The sequence below is a fragment of the Podarcis liolepis genome (genome assembly GCF_965112155.1).
Source record: "Podarcis liolepis genome assembly, chromosome: 10".
In the NCBI taxonomy this organism is placed as follows: Eukaryota; Metazoa; Chordata; class Lepidosauria; order Squamata; family Lacertidae; genus Podarcis; species Podarcis liolepis.
Genome location: NC_139562.1, coordinates 19,754,107 through 19,766,538, shown reverse-complemented (window position 1 = coordinate 19,766,538; position 12,432 = coordinate 19,754,107). Strand labels below are relative to the sequence as shown.

Sequence of the window (12,432 nt, the reverse complement as noted above, 5' to 3'; positions counted from 1 at the left end):
CACACAGAAACGCCGTTTACCTTCCAGCTGGAGCGGTACCTATTTATCTACTTGCACTTTGACGTGCTTTCGAACTGCTAGGTTGGCAGGAGCAGGGACCGAGCAACAGGAGCTCATCCCGTCATGGGGATTTGATCCGCCGACCTTCTGATCGGCAAGCCCTAGGCTCTGTGGTTTAACCCACAGTGCCACCTGCGTCCCAAAAGCTGGTATACAGTGGCACAACAAGAGGTTCCATTCTTCTGAGCATATGCAAAATTCTTTTCCCTGCTTGGCTGAATAACCAGGACAATATCACACTCTTCTGAGACTGCAGGTAAAGGTTCCAAGCCAGACGTAGAAGCAGAAGAAGGAGAAGTGCAACTCTCACTTTGGTTTGAGCTATAATGTTTATCCTTAAGAAATTAAGCAGAAAATGGAGAAACAGGCAAACTGGGGAATGATACCAATAAGCATAGGAGATTAAAATACACCAGTAAAGGAGACTTTCACGCAGAACTTTAAGGGAAGGAGGGGGATGCAATATTTCTGTTACTAATAAATATACTTTTGTTTCATAGGGATTTATGTTCTTTTCTTCCAGCTGCTCCATATTAGGAGAGGAAGTGGATGCCAGAGCGTTATTGAGAATGCCAGTCAAAAGCATGCCAGAATTATTCTGCACATTTTGTATAAAATGCTGGCCTGGAATATTAAGGGCAAAATCTAGAAAATTAGTTCCTACGATCAGGAAAAATGAAGGCAACCCAGGCCTGCCGCATCGGATGGCTGTGGGGTTTCTATGATGTAACAGCTCCTCTTGCTCACGGGGCTGGAAGTCGGAACTGTTCCATGGCATTTGCAAGAAAGGCAGTGAGGGAAACAGGAGAGCGAGGGAAGCAGAGTAAATCTGGGCAGAGGTGGTACACAGCAGTTTCTCTAGAAAAGAAAATGAAGAATCTTTCATGCTATTGACTAAGTGCCGATATTTAAGAAATATGATATATATGGCGTCCTGCTTTCCCCTCCAAAAGGAATCTAAACAAGAAGCACCAACCCACCCATCATGCAAAACGAAAAGTAAAAAAGATAAGCAAATAACACAGCAGCAATTGGCTGCTGAAAGCTGCAGAATAAGAATACACAGCAGCCCACAACTAGCTAACCGTTTCTGTCGAAAGCTCCCCAAATTGCCACGTTTCGGTCAGGGAGTGGAATCTGCTCAAGGATGGGTCTAGGCAGGCCTCCCGAGGGGGCGCACGATGCCCAGCCCACAAGAGAAATGGCCAACTCCTTCTGTCCGCACCAAGGGGCACGTTGAACAGGTCTTCTGGTGTTGATGGGAGTGCAGAGGGGGGGCGGATAAATGGGGTGGAAGGCAGCCACAGTATACAGTGAAAAGGTATAGGCTGCACGCAGGCTATACCTTTGAAGCACATTTGAAGCACATTTTCCCCTCCTCAAAGAATTCTGGGCCCTGTGGTTGGTTGAAGGGTTGTTAGGAACGGTACTTCATTGAGGGGCAAACTACAATGGCCAGAATCCCCCGAGGGGAAGAGTGGGCTTCGAAGTGCGCACGAGGCCACTTGCCCTGTGCCCCCTCCTTTTCCACACAGCCCTTTATTTTCCTACCTCGCTTCCTTCTCCCACATCCTTGCTTCCCCGCACGTCGTCCGCCTTCCTTCCTTCCTCCCGCTCTAAAGGGCCCCCTTTCTCCCTCACGCTCCCGGACCCTCTCCTTTTGCTTTCGTGACTCCGCTCCCCTTTCCCCCCTTCCGTCCCGCGCCTCCCCTCCGTCCTGCCCCCCCCCGCTCGCTCGCTCGTTCTCCCGCCGCCTCTCTTGCCTGCCCCCCCCCGCTGCCCTCCTCCACCCCAATTTCTCTCCCTCGCCCCCCTTCACCGGGCTACGCGGGGCGGGAGGGGCGAGGAGGGCAGGCCTGTTCCAGAAAGTCTCGTCACGCGCTCCTCCCCACCAGCCTCTCTCCAGCCCTGCTCCCCTCACGCTCGCCGCCAACTTCGCCCCCTCGCCCGCCTCTCCCCGGGGGAAGCGCCCCGGCCTCCTGGTCTCCTTCCCGCCCGAGCGGGTGGGCGGCGCGTCTCCGCCCTGGGCCCGCCCCGCTTGCGCGTGACGCGGAGGCCGCGAGGCTGCCGCCCGCCGCCCTTGCTGCGTGTGTAGGCTCTGGGCTGCGTGTGCGCGTGTGTCCACGCGAGCGAGGGAGCTAGGAGAAGGCGCGCGGGCGCGGAGGCGGCATCCTCCTCCTCCTCCTCCTCCTGCTGCTGCTGCTCGTCTCCCCTCGGCCGGAGTCCCCTGTCAGGCGGAAGGCGAGGCGCCGGGGCCCGCCGCGGGGCATGGAGAGCCTGCTGGAGAACCCGGTGCGCGCCGTGCTCTACCTGAAGGAGCTCACCGCCATCGTGCAGAACCAGCAGAGCCTCATCCACACGCAGCGCCAGCGCATCGACGAGCTGGAGAGGCGCCTGGACGAGCTCAGCACCGAGAACCGCAGCCTCCGCCAGCAGCACGCGCTGCCCGAAGAGCCCACGCAGCAGCAGCAGCAGCAGCCCAGGCTCCCCGCTCCGCCGCCGGCTTGCCCACCGGGTCCTCCCCAGGGCCAGCAGCAGCAGCAGCAGCCTTCGCCGCCGCTGCCGCCGCCGCCACCGCCGGAGCAGCCTCGGCAGGAGCAGCTTCAGCACCCGCAACAGCTCCCGGCGCCTCCGCAGCCTCCTAGCAGCAGCAGCAGCAAGCAAGCTCAGGCCAGCCCCAGCGGCAGCCGGACGCCCGCCCCCCACCAGCACCCTCCGCTCCACCACCACCACCACCCCGAGAAGGACGGCAGGGAGAAGAGCTGTTGCGCGGTCCTGCTCCAGCACAAACCACCCCCGGCCATCGCCAAAGGCGTCTTGAGCAGGAGACCAGAGTAAGTCAGGAAGGGGAGGGGAAGGGGGAGGGAGGCGAGGAGGAAAGAGGGGGCTCTGGGTCGCCAAGAGCCAGCTCCCCCCCCGCCGCCCCAAAGATGAGAAATTCATTTATTTGGAGCCTTCATACACCCATCTTAACGCTGCCGTCTCCATCGGTGTGCAATCCGGTTCAAAAGACGGCAGGAAGATGGTCCTAGGAGCAAGGATCCTGCCCCGCATACTGCCGCTGCAATCTGACGGAGTGGGCGGGTGGGGAAATCCCTTCCCCGGTGTATTTCCAATTTCCATAGGATGCCAGAGAAACGAAATGCTGCCTAGGCAAGAGGCGTTCAGTTCCGTGCTTCCGAGCTTCCTTTCTGCTATGTGTGATGATACATCGTCAGAAGAAGTTTACATTTTTGAAAACACAAGCCACTCTCCCCCTCCCCCCTTTTTGTTGCAAAGCATGCCTTGGTTGTTTTCTGCCGGTTGTAAATATGTTTGCGATAGCCAAAGCAGGAAAGAATGATTTCCTAGGAAGGCATAGGCTGGTGTCAGATTTTGCTCAATTGTTTGGGCAGTGCAGCTGCTTTACAGAACAAAAATTTCCAAACTGTAATAGCTCCTATTACACAACTAGGATTTCCCCTTTCATTAAAGATGCAGTAGGGAAACATTGCAGATACCTTTTCCTATTGACACAAACCCTTCATATATTTGTGATTCAGATTTCTTTTACCTGTGGGTTTATATAGTGTGTTTGGGTGACTCTCAGATTCTGAAGTGGCAAAGAATTGTTTTATGGGGTTTTCTTTATCAGCAAAGAAAGCCTGGTTGTGTGTTTGTGTACAGTGTGACTGTGTGCTCGTGTGTGCATCTTATATATGCATATGTGTTATTCAAGAGCTCAAATTTTGCTGCAATGAAGGTTCTAAAGTGGTACAGAAGAATTATGTTTTTTTCCTGGGTTATGCATAAACTGAATTGTAATTGCCTAGTACCTTTGCAAATGCATCTAGCTTAGAGATATCTCACCTTTCTCTCCAAGGTCTTTTCAGTCGACAGATTCCATTAACCTCTTTGCATACATGTGGATGATAGAAGCCAGAGCTGCTATGGTACAGGGGAGAGACAAGAATAAAAATTCACTTGCAGGTACTTCAGGGATGTAGAAGTAAAGTTGCGTTTTTAAATTCCAGCCTTGACCTTTGACTTTAATGGCACTGAGGCCCATGAACAACATTTCATTTATAGTTTCAGGAGTGGATTTCTTGCTTCCTTCCACCCTCTCCTATTTGTTGTAAGTGGGGAATCTTTTCTGATCTTCATTTGTATATAGGATGTTTTCTGTAAATATGGGACTAGCAGCAGAACTGTGAAATCTTTCATTGTTTGGAGAGGTGGCCCATTTCTCGCTGAATGAGGCTGGTCAGAGAAAAGAACACATAATGCTAGTCATCTTTTCCTCGATGTGCAAAATGAATATTTCTCCAAACTATAGCTATCCCTTTGCTATGAGCAGCTTGTAATCAAAAAGTCAACATCTTGTTTATTGACTAACAGTAGTATGTGTTTTGCAGGTATGTGTTTTGCCAGGGGGTAAATAAATTGCAGGATCGGGCCCATATTCCTTCCAAATGAAGCTGCAAGGTCTCTTATGCTGCAAATTCCACGTATTGAAATGCAATTCAAACGGCGCTACTATATCAGTGTAAAAACGATTGTGTTAGAGAGGAATTTCAGAAATCTATTTAAAAAACCCAAAACCTAGTGGGTTTTATGCAGTGAAGCCAGTGTTACAAATGTAGTATTGACAAGATTTCCCTTTCATCTCCTCCTAATTTCTCACATACGTCACTAAGCAGAATGATGAGTCGGTTTCAATGCATGGTTCTGAATAGCTCTTTCCTGGGATACGAATCTTATTTATTGCAAAGAGGGAAGAAGGGGATGGGACTATACCTGGTTAGTTCTTAGCCAAATGCCCAGGTCTTCAGGACTCTGACACTCATTGTTGAAAGGAGACAGCAGAGCAACCCCCGGTGCCCTCTCTGATCACTGTAATTAAGATAGCCTTCTGTTTTATTCTATAGCTTAGCCAGAGAAAAAGTTTGAGTAAAGATGCAAAGTGCAACATGTTTGGGAGATTTGTCTTAAACACCCCTTATACATAACAAGAACTTCCTCTTGAAATATCTTTTACTGCTTTTGACTACTGTGTTGAATATTCCCCAAGTGCCTACAAGGCAATATCAGGGTCTTTTTATGCAGTAAATTTTAGGTGGGGAGGTGGTGGTGACAGGAAATATGTGTTATTGAAAGTACCCTATGTTCAAAACCACACATGAGCAAAGCTATCTCTACCACCCTTTGTCTATAATATTCTAGTATTTTCACAGTCGTAATTTGAACCCTAAATGCTGTAGTAGCTGCTTTTGGAACTGCTTCTTTTGTCTGATCCGGGACTCCAGTTGCTTGACTGGAATGATAATCGGGGTAGAAAATGGCCACTCTCTAAGCAGTACACACATGAGATTCCTTAATATGTAACTATCATGTATGGGTAGAAGAGGCTTGAACTGATTCCCTCCCCACATCACCTGAAAGGGCTGAATAATGATATTGTAGTGCCTTGCAAATGCATTATGTTTTGGAAACAAAACTGCAGACAGCTCATTCTGCTGCATGTATATGTATGCCCTCTCATCTTCAAGGACCACTCGAAGGCCTTGTTTTATTATGATATCATTACTGTGATATCATTTGGGAACCAGTCTGCTCTGAAAACACTGTAGTCATGCGTTAGAAGAGCTCACTGTGCAAAGCACAGAATGGAAAGGGGGTTGCTCTGGACTTCATGAAATCCAGATTGAACACATCTGCTGTGCCACTAACTTCCCGTGCTTAGTCCTTCTATTATCTTCAGCTAAAGATGTCATAAAAGGGATGCGGGTGGCGCTGTGGTCTAAATCACTGAGCCTAGGGCTTGCCAATCGGTCGAATCCCAGCAACAGGGTGAGCACCCGTTGCCCGGTCCCTGCTCCTGCCAACCTAGCAGTTCGGAAGCACATCAAAGTGCAAGTAGATAAACAGGTACTGCTCTGGTGGGAAGGTAAACGGCGTTTCCATGCGCTGCTCTGGTTTTGCCAGAAGCGGCTTAGTCATGCTGGCCACATGACCCGGAAAAGCTGTCTGCGGACAAACACTGGCTCCCTTAGCCAGTAAAGCAAGATGAGCGTCGCAACCCCAGAGTCGTTTGCAACTGGACTTAACTGTTAGGGGTCCTTTACCTTTTTTAAGTTCTCATGTATCATGGTTGGGAATGCATATTGTGAAGAGAGCACTTTGGGGTGGCTTTTACTTAGGGGATGATCCACTGGGGAGTTTTCCTGCGTGCCCTTGCACACTTCCTGGTGTGGTGCTGGCATTGTGTAGTTTCATCATGTCCCCTCCTGTTCTTATGACCTTGGAAGTGAAGCAGTCACATAGTTAACTGGTTTGATGCTGTAACTTCCTGTGCCAACAGTGTTGGCATGGTAGGTCTACAGTCACCTGGAGGCAATGGTTTTCCTTTTACAGGTACTGGAGGTGTATGAGGAGGAGCTGTGCTGCAGTCCCCACCCCCCCGTCATTCTAGATAGATATGTAAAGGGCCTATTGGCTTCCATCCTGGTCTCAGGGTGTGCTCTGAAGGCACATGAGGCCACCACGTTGATGAAACTAGTTATATCTTGATGTGGCTAGTTTTTGGATGGGTGACCATCTAAGAACACCACGTATGCATTGGAGGAAAGATTGGATAGCAGAGTAACAAAATAGACAGGTAAAATGGTGAAGGAGAACTTCACCACAAAGAACTATATTCCACAAAGCACTTAAACAAAGTTACTTTTTGAATAGTTCTCCATCTCTGTCTTGCTCATACTTGGTTATCAGTAAGTCCCATTGATTTCAGTGGCATTTGCTTTCAAATAAGTCCTATTCTGAGGATGACAGCTTGTCAAACTCGGCTCTGTCTGCTGGTCTGTGGCACCAGTGTGTTGCATTGCCAGTACAATGCTATATTTTGTGAACTTACTCTGGTGTAGCTCTAGGCATTCCTCATCCTAAGCACTTGATGCACTACTGGTGAGTCTTAGGATCAGGGTGCTATCCGGAGGCTTCTGTGAAATGAAACTAGCTTAAATTCTGATTTTAAAAGTGTCCTGTCTTTCTTGAACTCAATGTACTTTTTATACTTATATGTATAAGTATAAAAGTATAATCATTTTATAAAAACAGTATTGGAACTGTAATGAAAGAGCATCACAAGCAGAAATAAAGAGCCAGCTAAAAATCTCGGACTTTTGGGTGTAATAGCAAGGCATGTTCGAACAAGAATACAGGAACACCTTCGCTACTCTGTAGGATTAATTTTTAAAGAGAAATAAGGACTGGAACTGATGAGGTTCCCCAAGGAGGTAATTCAAGATACAGTGGTACCTCGGGTTAAGTACTTAATTCATTCCGGAGGTCCGTTCTTAACCTGAAACTGTTCTTAACCTGAGGCACCACTTTAGCTAATGGGGCCTCCTGCTGCTGCTGCGCCGCTGGAGCACGATTTCTGTTCTCATCCTGAAGCAAAGTTCTTAACCTGAAGCACTATTTCTGGGTTAGCGGAGTCTGTAACCTGAAGTGCATGTAACCTGAGGTACCACTGTAACTGGAACTACCAGTTAGGTCTTTTTCTCAACCTTGCTGATGTTACTTTGTGAGTGAGGTTACCTAATGGGGATAAGGATTCTTTCATTCATGTTGAACCCACGCCATTTGTGTATCCATGTTTGTGGCTCAGGATGCCTACTCACATTCTGAGTTTTGTGACATCGGCTCATCTTCTTTCCTATAATTCTATGTGTTCCCTACTCCAGTAACTCTAAATAGCAAAATTTGCATCTGTTATACTGGAGATGGTTTAAAGTTCTCCCCAGCAGGTTCTCACTTAGCTCACTTAGAGCAGTGTTTCCCAAACTTGGGTCCCCAGCTATTTTTGGACTACATTTCCCATTGTACTTGCTAGCTAGGGATGATGGGAGTAGTGGTCCAAAAACTTCTGGAGACCCAAGTTTGGAAAACACTTGAGTTAGACGCTTGTAGTTACCCATGAGCTAAATCAGAGATAGGGAACCTATGGATCTCCAGGCGTTGCTGAGCAGTAACTGCAATCAGCTCGAGCCATGGTCAGGAATGATGGGAGTTGTAGTCCAGCAACATCTGGAGAGCCGCAGGCTTCTAAATACAAAAGTTCCATCTTGATAGAGCAAGCAAAAGGTAAAATGTAAAGTGTTCATGAATCTTGAGAAGGTGTACTTTGTGTCCCCAGCCTGAGGGCAACAGCTGAGAGAGGAAACTCGGGAAGCTAGCTACTTGCCCATCTAGCCCAGTTTCGCTTTTCCCTCTAATTAGCATGGTTCTCTAGGGTCTCTGATGGAGAAATGGCTTTCTTATCACCTGCTATCCGAGCACTGGAGATGTCAGGGTTGAACCAGAGCTTCGGACAAGACAGGATAAAAGTAGAGTCATATATACTTAGAGTGGGTACTATTTACCTCCAGGAAGGACTATAGTTCATTGCTAGAACATCTGCTTTGTATGCAGAATGTTGTAGGTTCAATCCCTGGCATCTCTTGGTAGGGCTGTGAGAAACCCGTCTGAAATCCTGGAAGGTGTCAGTGTAGACTGGACTGAGCTGGACAGACCAGTGTCCTGACTCAGTACAAGACAGCTTCCTATGTTCTTCCACTAAGCCTTTAACCCCCGAATCCCCATCCGCTAGCTGAAAGAAAGCCTAACTGCATTTTTCTGTGCATTCATCCCCTGTTACCCTTTCTTCTTTCTGCCATCTCTTCCTCCATTCATAGAGATGCAGATTTTAAATGCCTTATAGGTGGTAGGATTTGTTTCATTTATGTTGTGCTGTGAAGCATTGTGTGGATTGGTGGTGCTGTGTTCACAATGCTTTTCCCTTGTAAATGTTCCTTAAAAGGAATTGTAGGCAAAAGCCACCAAAACACACATTCAAATACACAAAACTGTACACTATAGTTCTAATAACAGTGAGTATTATTTATCTGGCAAGAAAGAGATCACTTATGCAGAGAACTGTTAATTGCTGCTATGCATAAAAAGTGGTTGAGGCCTAATGCGGATCTTTCCTGCAGAACGAGAGGTGGAGGAATAGATGGGAGGGGGGGGTGCATGTGTTGATTTTACTGCGGGAATGAGGCTGGTTGCTCCATTTCATTCCTCTTTTCTGTCTAAGAACCTCTTGCATGAGTGCTGCTCTTAAATCTTTAGAGGCCAACCATTTCCCTCACCCAAATGCAAAAAATAAAATTAAATTAAAAATAAGGTAATCTGTTCTGGAATGTTTGGTGTCTCCCCCTCTCCTACCCCCAGAAAAGCATGTCAGATTAGTATCCGACAGAAGCAGGCAAGAAAGCTACCTTGATCAGACAATTTCCTGTTGTAAGACTCAGCTTCAAATTACTCCCAGATGCATGGAGCATAATTTCTGCCCCCGCACCATTTTTCAGAACACTAGGCAACCATCCCCATTTTTGCTGTTCCCTCAAGACCCTTTTTATGATTGAATTACAGCAAGGGAAGAATTACACACCTTAACCTAGATGGTCTCACATCCTGCTGCCTTCCTATCTTGACAGAATTCTCTTGGGGGGCTCACTTGCATAATCAGAAGCCCAAAACAGGCATTCCTGGGCACACAGACAACTTGGTTGTGAGTCTGAACCATTTGTGTGTGGCAGGGGGGGGGAGGCAGGAATTAGAATCCAATAACTCACAATGTTTGGGGGCTTTTTTTGTCGCTGACCTGTAAAAAGCAGACATGAAAGTGTTTCATGGCTTCATGCTCAACACGAATAAACATTGTTAGTCTGAATTATTTAAAGTAACTGTCATCAAGCCCAAATTATTGACGATGCAGAATACTGACTGCTGGGCCACTTGAGTGACACAGATTGTGCCACCTTGCTTGCATCAAAGAGGTCAGTGTTGCAGGCAAAAGGACCAGTGTAAATAAGAATGTCAGGCGAGCCTGGCTACTGGGTTAGCTTTTCTTGTCCAGCATCCTCTGTCCCACAATGGCCAACTGGTCAAGTCATACACAGGCAGGACAAGAACACAATAGTAATAAAGAGCATTTATACAGCTGTTGAGTGTGTGTGTATACCACCCTTATAGCGAAAGTCAGTGTTATTGTTATAATGCAGATGTGAGGATGTGGCACAACTAAGGTTTGGTAACTTCAAGTCAGGGTTTTGGGGTAGAGGGTAGAATTTTCAGTGTGTGCGCATAGGAGAGAAAGGGAGTCAAGATCGCAGCATGGTTCAAAGGCTTGCTCTTAAATATATTCAAGGCAATTACGAATAGAGAGTGCCAGTGTGCAATGTTTGTTGTTGTTACATCATAATAATCAGCTATGGGTGTTTTTGAATAATAATGTGTGGTCTGAAATGTGAAGTAGAGTGGGGGTTTTTAGGAGGGGGGGGGGAGGGAAGCCTTCCAATAATGAACTCATGTGGCAAATTCTGGCAGAAATGGAGTCAAGCTGTGGTCAGTGTGGAGCAAGGTATTGGCATATTTGGGGAATCCTAATGTTTTGTGAAAGTACAGAGAATATATATGTCTAAGGGGGCACAAACCAATCCTTTGAGAATTGAGCATGTTGGCTTTCTGTTAGAAAAGCCTGCTTAGCTTAAGTAAAGTAACTTCATCAGCTGCCTTAAGTTGAAGGGTAGCTAACCTGTGGTCCTCCAAACATTGTGGGACTGCAGTTTCCATCACCACTGACCACACTGCCTGGGGTTGATGGGAGTTCGAGTCCAACAAAATCTGGAGGTCCACAGGGTTGCTACCTCTTCTTAACACCATGCCCTGAGAGCTTAGGGATTGGATAATGTGTGCTATCCTGTACATGTTTACCCAGAAGTAACTCAGAAGTTAAGTAAGCATTACTTCCATGTAAGGGTACATAAACTTGCAGCCCTAACTTTTAGTTGAATCCCCTGCTCGTTGATTTGGAAATAAATCCTACTGTAATTCACTTCAACTTACAAGGCCCATAGATGTCTAAACTAACTTTCTCGCTAGATTTCAGTAGATCTATGGCTTAAAGCATGGTTGCCATGTTGGCCCTCAAGGACAAGAAACATGAAATAGCTGAGAACTTTTTTCTTGCCTCATCAAGAAGTCTGTGATCTTCAAACACTTGCATCCTCCTTGTAGCTGAATAAATTTTGCGTTGCCAGGAACAAAACCTGATTCTGATGAATCAAAGATGGGTTCGTGCAACAGAAGTGATTAGTCATAGTATAAACCCAATCTAGTGCTCGGTCCCCGTCCCCGTCCCCCAGTTTCTTAGGGATGCACCACCCTTGAACTCTGCTGTATTTGCCTTCATTTCTGTTCCCCATAGGTATTCTTTGTGAAGGGAGAAGACAACAAACCAAGCTCAGCTACTCTATGTGTCCAACCATACTTTCCCAAGCATTAGAACTTCACCCTTTCTTTGTCACCCATCTTTCTGCTCAAAACCACCCCAACAATTTCTCACTTGGGCTCTAGGTGTATAATTACTTTTATAGACACAGATATGGAACCCCCTCTCCCTCCCTCTCTCTCCCCCTCCCTTCCTGTGCGTCTTCGTGCAAAGGAATGCAGAAAATGCCTAGTGGGGCAAGGATTAATTGTTGCCTTCCAATGCTGTTTCTTATTTTTTAAAATAGTTGGGATTTTCATTACGCGCATTATGTGTGTAACATGCAGTTTGCCCTCCAGCACTGGGTTACATTGCATCCTACGTAGGTCTTACGTAGGTCTGTTCACAAGATGTGAACAAAAAGATAAATATGAGAACCATTTGGGGGTAGGTTTTTTTGGTTTTGTTTTGCTAAGAGTTGAGGCCATTATGTTCTTTTTTTTCTTTAGTTCAATAAACACAATTATGTAAGTTTCAAACAGAAATTGCATTTGCAGGAGGTGCTGTTCTCCATTTGGGGGGGAAAGCAGGCTATGCATTAGTTCTTTATATAATGGATTTTCTCTGCGATAAAGTCGTTACACAACCCCAAACAGCTACTTACTTTAGCACTAAAATTAGAGTAAATATTATGAGCCATTACTCGTGTTAAAATAATTCTAGCTATATTTGTTCATTGCCCCAGTAAAATGAATATAATTGAGTAATGATCCTGCATTCTCAGAATCTTGAGTGATTGGATTTAAAGAGGGGCAAGGGTTGAACACAGCTGGAATAAGAAACGCAGGACTGACTGTCTTCCATGCCAATGTCTTGTTCTCAGATTCAGCCATGATGCTTTGAGGCTTTATCTTCTGTCATCACCCAAGGATGTCACCCTGAAAATTATGGCAGCAACTAAAGTTATGAAGTGCACATATTTATCTGCATTCTGGATTTGTTTGCAGTGCTGATGCACCTCCTCTGTGATTCTGTCATGCCTCCCAAAAAATTGAAACAGTATCCTTCCAGCTGAATGC

General features: G+C 46.6%; 1 protein-coding gene and 1 long non-coding RNA gene across 9 annotated transcripts in view; one reads left to right on the top strand and one right to left on the bottom strand.

Annotated features, from left to right (window-relative positions):
* Window positions 1–481: 481 nt before the first annotated feature.
* Window positions 482–1,669, bottom strand: LOC310687255. Of its 2 annotated transcripts, none has more exons than XR_014516338.1 (2): window positions 1,612–1,669; window positions 482–918 (listed from the first exon to the last, which is right to left on the bottom strand). It is a non-coding gene; the product is annotated as an uncharacterized lncRNA (long non-coding RNA). The 2 variants fall into 2 exon arrangements; XR_014516339.1 differs by lacking the exon at window positions 1,612–1,669 and adding an exon at window positions 1,406–1,584.
* A 467-nt stretch (window positions 1,670–2,136) lies between these two features.
* Window positions 2,137–12,432, top strand: part of IQSEC3 (IQ motif and Sec7 domain ArfGEF 3) — a 142,936-nt gene continuing 132,640 nt past the window's right edge. For 5 of the 7 annotated variants that reach the window (XM_083461890.1, XM_083461895.1, XM_083461892.1 and 2 more), the window contains exon 1: window positions 2,137–2,894. In XM_083461890.1, coding sequence (XP_083318016.1) covers window positions 2,329–2,894 — 566 coding nt within the window. In that variant the 5' untranslated portion in view covers window positions 2,137–2,328. The remainder of the gene's footprint in view (window positions 2,895–12,432) is intronic. The other 2 variants (XM_083461891.1, XM_083461898.1) reach the window with 1 other exon arrangement.